This window comes from Nannospalax galili, unplaced genomic scaffold (genome assembly GCF_000622305.1).
Source record: "Nannospalax galili isolate Female #2095 unplaced genomic scaffold, S.galili_v1.0 scaffold113, whole genome shotgun sequence".
Classification (NCBI taxonomy): domain Eukaryota; kingdom Metazoa; phylum Chordata; class Mammalia; order Rodentia; family Spalacidae; genus Nannospalax; species Nannospalax galili.
This window is the reverse complement of record NW_008335444.1, coordinates 1,447,991-1,455,317: the sequence shown is the minus strand read 5'-3', so window position 1 is coordinate 1,455,317 and position 7,327 is coordinate 1,447,991. Positions and strand designations below refer to the sequence as shown.

Below are 7,327 nucleotides of genomic sequence, written 5' to 3'. Positions count from 1 at the left end.
AGGCATTTTACTTGTGAAATTCATGTTCTTCAAATGACTACAGGACATTAAATTAAAATACACTATAAAAACCTGTAGACAGGAGCTGGAGAGATGGCTCATTAGACAAGAGCACTGGCTGTTCTTGTAGAGTACCCAGGCTTAGTTCTTAGCAACCCACATGGTGAGTAACAGCCATACATAACTTCAGTTATGGGGATCTGACACTCTTTTATGGACTCTGTTGGCATTATATGACACAAGTAAACTTACATACATGCAGGCAAAATACTCATACACAAAAAATTCATTAATCTGTGAAGGAAGATTTATTGAGTTTTTGTAACTAAATTATCTAAATTGGTATAATTTTTATTATAATTTATTTGGCTGATTTTGACCTTTTGAAATTTCATGCATTTAAATTGTGGGCAAATATTTTGCTACCTCTTTTTAAAGATATATTTCTTTTTTATATATGTATGAGTGTAGTGTATGCACGTATGTACGTGCATCTGTGTCATGTAATGCCCTCAAAAGTCAGAAAAGGTGTGGGATTGCCTGAACTGGTGTTGTGGATACTTGTTAGCCACTGTGTGGGTGCTGGGAGTCCAACCCGAGTCCTCCGCAGGAGCAGCCAGTGCTCTTAACCACTGAGCCTTCTCTTCAGCCCCTGTTTTGCTACCTCTTGCAAGAACAAATAGAATTTATTTTCCAGAGTCTCATCAAAGAGAAAATTGATATCCATGACTGAAACAGAGAAAAATCTCAAAAGTACATTTTATTTACAAAAATAATTTGCTTCATTTAAGAAGTCATTTTATATTTTGTCTCAGAGTCATTTCACAGGCATCCTTGGTGACACATGCATTGTTCTCAGGCTCTTGGGAGGCAGCGGCAGGAGGATTTCTGTGAGGTCCTGAGATCGAGGCCAGCAGCTTGGTCTCCCTAGCCAGTTCCAGGATAGCTGGGGCTACAGGGAGATACTGTCTCAAAAAATAAAATTAAAGAAGTCATTTTATAAGACTTAACTGACTGTGAATTCAGAGGAGAAATAGTAGACCACCTTTAGAAGAAGACTGCACACTGAAAAGTGTAAGCCATGACTTACTGCACTTACAGCATTGTTGGGGCTTTCCTATTGAATTCACAGGACCCAGCTAGTGAACAAGAATTGTATCCTGCTTGTGAAAGTAAGACTCACTTCTTAAGTACACTTGGGTCCTTCAATGTGGACAAGTTTATCATTTGGATTATTAGCCACGATGAGAGAGAAAGGGGATGGAAATCAAAGCTCAGCATGTGAGACAACGACCCAAGGGATTTTCAAGGTTTAGTCGCTATATTGAAACACATCCAGGGGAAAAAAATAACCCTGTAGTGTTGAAATAGTGTAACTCAAAGGACATGTCAACCTGAAATAGCTCACTACCCTTTTCTGGGGTCTAAGAGGAACAGCCACAATGTGTGGGAAGCTCTGAGAGATTCATTGGCAAAGTCAGCTCAGATTTACTCAGAGCAGATACTGGATGGCATTTGAGAAAGCTCAGCTTTTTCCTTTCTGCTAATGATGAGAAAAATATTAAAATTTTTCGTTTTAAATCTTTTGCATATTCAATTTTCTATAACTGCCTGTAAGTAGAGATTGCAACAGAAACACGTCATTAAATATAAGTGGAAATTCCCTTGTAAAACAATTTCATAGCTCATAGTATATAACAAACCCCTGAATTGTTATTCGCAAAGGCTATTTTAAAGTGAATTAATGACGCATCTGAATTAGCCCTGCATTCAAGTCTTCAGCAGGTGGTAGACGTAAGAACGTTTTGAGGAGGCCTGGCACTCAGCTCTTATTAGCCAGGGACAGGCCCTGTGACAGGGACAGGCCTTGGTCACCAAGTCATTTAATCCAATATTTTGCATCTACCTGTGTAACACAGGCTGTGCTGGAACTAAGATTCTCCTGCTTCAGCTTCCAAAATGCTGCGATTACAGATATGTGCCACTATGCTTTCTAGAACCTAAAAAAAAAAAAAAAAACTAAGACAATGTTCCTATTTTTTGATATATGTATCAGTTATTTGGATCTGATTTGCTTCCTATGTAAAATGCATGCATGCAATCCAATAAGTTCCCCTTTTCTAGAAAATTAAATATCTTTATCAGATACCTCACTTCTAATAATACTGAACCATGAAATCACTTTTATCTGGTGAGAAGCACATGAGCTTTTTTTATTTAGCTAGTGGGAATGAGGGGGTGGGGTTGTGTGTGGATGGGAGCATGCAGGTATGTCAGGTAAGCTTGTGGATGTCAGAGGATAGTTTGCAGCAGCTGGTTCCTCCCACCACATTATGGGGATTGAACTCAAGTCCTCAGGCTTGGTGGCAAGTGCCTTTACCCACTAAACCATCTCACTGACCTACATGTGTTATTTTACTCTAAAAGACTGTTTAGGTTCCCTGTCCTTAGAAGTTTGACGCTATGCAGGCCTTGAATAGTTCCTGTGCCACTCTATATACAGTGGACGAGACAAACTTTGCATAAATGTGACTGATATTTTATGGTGCCTTTGTTCACTAGTTTTAAACACTGATTGATGACTCTCTGACAAACATACCAAAAAGCGATTCAAACAGTAAAAATCTGTTCTTCTGCCCAAATGATGGGACAATGGAGCAGGGACATTTGTGATTTACTGTAGTGCTTTATTCCCTGGCACTCTGTTTAGGGATGAAGCAATCTTTGTTTGCATGCATTATGAGAACGATTCTTTCCTATGAGTGTTTGAATGTGTTTATTTTTGCATGACAACTCCAGTGGTGTGACTGAGTTCTAAGCTAACGTGCAGCACTGTGGAGGGCCCATGTTACAGTTTTCTTCTGATCACGAAATAAAGATAGAAAATAAATGGAAACTTTCCTTCTACTAATTATCAAAGTACTGATTCTCGGAAGAAATAAGAGCAGGTGCCAGCAAGAGTATGTATGTATATGTATACATATATATGTGTATATGTATAAATGCACATATAACCATATATGTACATGATTAGAAAATTCAGAAAGTTATTTTCCCTGATTAGAAACTCTTGTCTTACAAATAATAATCAAAACTTAAATCACTTTTGATCCAAGGGGGGAATAAAAGTTAATGAAAACATGAATGGGGTGAATGAATAAAAAATAAGAAAGAGATGATCTTTAGCAGGATGAATCTCTTCATTTAAAACAGGGAATTAAATATCCTCATTTTGAATACTTCTCTTTGAAGAAACTTCAGGCCAGTCCAGGCATAAATTCTCTATAACAGATTGAAAGGCACAACCTTTCCTAGTGGTTGTAACAAATGCTTATATTCTTTGAAGTTGTGTATTTCAAGGTCTTCATAGTCGAGCCTTTTACAATGAGCCAGGAACAATTACCACTCATCGATTTACATCCACTACCATACTATGATGGTATTTCTTAACAAAGCTGATAAATAATAGAATTAGGATCTATGCTAGTTAGTTGTAAAACACAATAAACTCTTCAACATTTTAAGGGGAAGAAAAAAAGACATACAAAAATTTCATGAAGCAAATATTACAATTCATAGCTTGAATATTTTTCTTGTGTGTGTATGTGGGGTGTGTGTGTGTGTGTGTGTGTGTGTCTGTCTGTCTGTCTGTCTGTCTGTCTGTCTGTCTCTGTGTGTAAGATTGCACTCACTTGTGGGAGATCATGTGGAAGCCAGAGGCTGATGTCTGGAATCTCTTCTTCCATGTCTTCTTTGCTTTACTGTTTTGAGTCAGTCACTCACTAAACCCAGAGCTTGCCATTTGGCTACACTGGCTGGCCAGCTGTCCCCAGGATCCATTTGTCTCTAGCCCCAAGCACTGGGGTTATAAGTGCATGCTGCCACACTTATGGGTACATTCTCTGTATGTAAGTGCTGGGGATATGAACTCAAGTCCTCATGCTTGTGAACAACGATGTTACCTACACAGTTATTTCCTCACATTCAGAAGCTTGCATTTTAAAATGTGTCATTGCAAAGACATTTTGGCTAAAGATGTTCTATAGTTTCTCATGTGCATAGCTCTTTTCTGCATCTTTTTTATGTGTCACTTATTTAGAAAATTATAGAGTGCTGAATTTTAAGGTTACTAAATATTTATTTTCAGTGAATTCTGATATTAGAAATAAACAGTAAGAAAAAGCAGTTTCTCACTGCCCAGCAAAAGCATAATAGAATGCCAAACTAAAATGGACCAGGCATTTATTAAGTTGGAACTTTTTGCTTAATTTTTCTAAGTCATGGGATTAATAATCAAGAAGTTAAGCTTCATCTTGTGACATTTTCTTTATGAATATAATCCATGGCTAAAGCTTCTTAGATTAATATCATGGCTCTATTTTCTAAACATTTATTTTGCATATTTGAGCGAACAGTCACAGTGGGAGATACATATTTCAAACACAGCATCCACATTTGGAAGAAGTTACTTGTAGATATTTTGAAATAATTTTCACGATTAAAAATATTGTGAAAATTGAAAAGTTTTACATTTTTATGAGCCCTCAGTATGGTTGGTGGAAAACCATTAGGTTTCTTAATTATAAGAAACCTGAGCAAAAAATGTATACATCAACTTTCATAAACTGCTTTCATAAAGTTAAAATATGGCTTTTCATGCGGTTGCAAATACATTGTTAAAGAAATGTTCTTAGAGCTATGTTATAATAGAGAAAACCTTAAATATAGAAGTTATGCTTTTTGTATTTGGGAGCAGCTCACAGGTGAAAACAGACAGCAGTCCCCCCATATTCCTGAATGTACTGCAGTATCAAAATTGCAAAATTTGACCACATTGTATAGTTGGAGCAACTGATCATGTTCCATTAGGAAGAACTAAGGTGCAAAAGTTTGAATGACTACTGAGAGAAATAAAATCAAGCTTCACTGCCTTCAGATGCCCATCATTCTTAATTTACTTTTTCTCACTAGTAAGTAAAAAGTGGAAACCAACCTTAATTCAAATAAGAATGATTTCATTTGCTTCTTTGCCACTGTTAAACATGAGCAAAGGACTATGCCATTACATAAGGATTAATTGCTATTTTTGTGTGATGCAGTGATAAAAGGCTCAGAAGAGCACAAAATAAAATGAGCTGTATAGACAACAAAAAGTTGTATAGTTAAGCCATTAAAAATAAGTAAGAGAAGAGATGACATGAAAACTAACCACACTAGAGGCAGTGCAAACCGAATTTGATCGGTTGGCCCAGAGTTCATCAAAGGAGCTGCTTCTGTTATATCTAGGGAAATAAATATTGGGGTTAATTTAAATCTTATATCCAACATAATTGTCAGATAGCAAGTTTCAATTTTTAAGAATTGGGATTTTTGAAAGCATTCTGAAATTGGTTTTGATTGCATTAAACATAGTTTAGTAGGTACATACGTACTTCACATATGAAAATTCAACATATTTGATATGAACAAGGAAGGACATAATTGAATTTTATCATGGCTATCAATAAGAATAACCTACACATTTATGGAATTCAAAATAAATGCACTTTAATGAAAGCCAAAGATGGCCTTAAAGACACCAGGCATATTCAATTTTATATTCTTCGTATGAATATAGAATTACATAAAATAAATGTATTGGGTCTCATATGCAAATATTTGGCACAAAAATATTTTCAAGCTCCTGTTTTCATCCTCTGGGTTTTAACATATACTACATTTGTTTAAAGACAATTGTCTAGGTTCAGTTACAACACATGAACATCTGATCAAGAGGATCAAGTAGTAATTTTCAATTATTGTACAGAAAACAATCCATGTTACAAAGCTGTAATTCCCATGAGAATACCAAAATACGCTCATTTAGGGTTTTAAAGTTAGATTAAATATGCTTTAAAAGACAGAGACTAAACGATAGCAAATGGAGCATAAACACCCACATGTCCACTTAGTCCACCTCCTTATACCAGCTGGACACATTCAGACTCCTTCCATGTACTTTGATGTATCTTCAGGAATGAAGGAAGTAAACTACGAGTTCATGAGTAGAACAAGGAGGACACCTTGAGGTCATCTAGAAATGTGCACGTTGCTATTCTTACACTGAGTCCACACACAATTTGTTTTAAAAATAGATTCTTCAAGCTACATTAACAGTTCAAATATAAAATGTATAGTTTCTTCAGAAAAAAAAATCATTGTTTCTCAAGAGCATTTAAATTCACTTGAAAGCACTTTGTCTTCCTAACCCCCGTTTGGTGGTCAAATATGCACACATGCACATAGACTCTCTCTCTCTCTCTCTCTCTCTCTCTCTCTCACACTGTTGTATATGTGGTGGGGGAGGTGGTGATGGCGGGGGTGTGTGCAAGGTAACTTAAATATTTTTCCACAGTGGTAAAATATCCCCACAAAGGTGGATATCGATTTCCTAACCACTGCACAGCCATTTCCTTCCACTAGTTCTAGAAAAATAGAAACTATAATGAGGTTTTGAGTTGTCCCATTTAAGCCTTTTCCTATGAACTCTGAGTTAAAGCTGGACTTGCAGGACCATTGGCAGAATGTTCTGGCCCTTCGATGCCTCTTGGGGGTTCAGGGGCTCCTTCCTCTCTGCTGCCTTCCTGGATCTTTTCCAAAGCACCAGCTGGGCCGACACAGTTAGCGTCCTGTTTTACTTTGTCCACTTCATTATGGAATTCAATTTTGTCTTCTTGGAGGTTGCTTTTCTTGACCTGACCATTCTGGGCAGGGTAGGTGCTGGCAATGATGTCGTAAAGAAACTGGTATTGCTCCTGGTGAGGGAAAGCAGGAGGAATTGAATGGAGAGAGTTCTCATGGCAGAGGAAAACTGCAAAAATGAGTCATTTACTTGTGGGAGTCTAGATGACAGGAAAGCTCTCTGGCACATTCTCATAACGAACATTCAAACTAACTTACAATGCTCCAGGATCAGAAGCAGGGGACCTCGTAACAGCACCAAACAGGTGATATGTGTAACATGATGTCTGAGCCCAGGCCTCAGTCCAGATATCATTTTTGTGCCTATGCTTCTGGCTAATGTCTCCACATTATTTAAGAAAGAAAACAGGAATCTCCTCATTCAAGCTTCAGCCGGTCCACAGGGATGAAACTGAAGTGCCCCCACCCCCATTCCCTTCTTATCCCCTCTTTCACTCTGATTACTGTGTTATTTAATTTAATACTATCTGGCTTTGAGTCTCTTGCTGGCAAATGTATATATCAGCCACTCAACATATTTTTAAAATCTGCATGTGCAAGTGCTACACATGTAAACGAAAGCTTTGTGTGTATGTGTGTGTGTGTC

General features: G+C 37.3%; 1 protein-coding gene across 1 annotated transcript in view; it reads right to left on the bottom strand.

Annotated features, from left to right (window-relative positions):
• Positions 1-6,392: 6,392 nt before the first annotated feature.
• Positions 6,393-7,327, bottom strand: part of Ptprc (protein tyrosine phosphatase receptor type C) — a 131,842-nt gene continuing 130,907 nt past the window's right edge. The window contains exon 30 of the mRNA XM_008830396.3: positions 6,393-6,794. Coding sequence (XP_008828618.1) covers positions 6,519-6,794 — 276 coding nt within the window. The 3' untranslated portion in view covers positions 6,393-6,518. The remainder of the gene's footprint in view (positions 6,795-7,327) is intronic.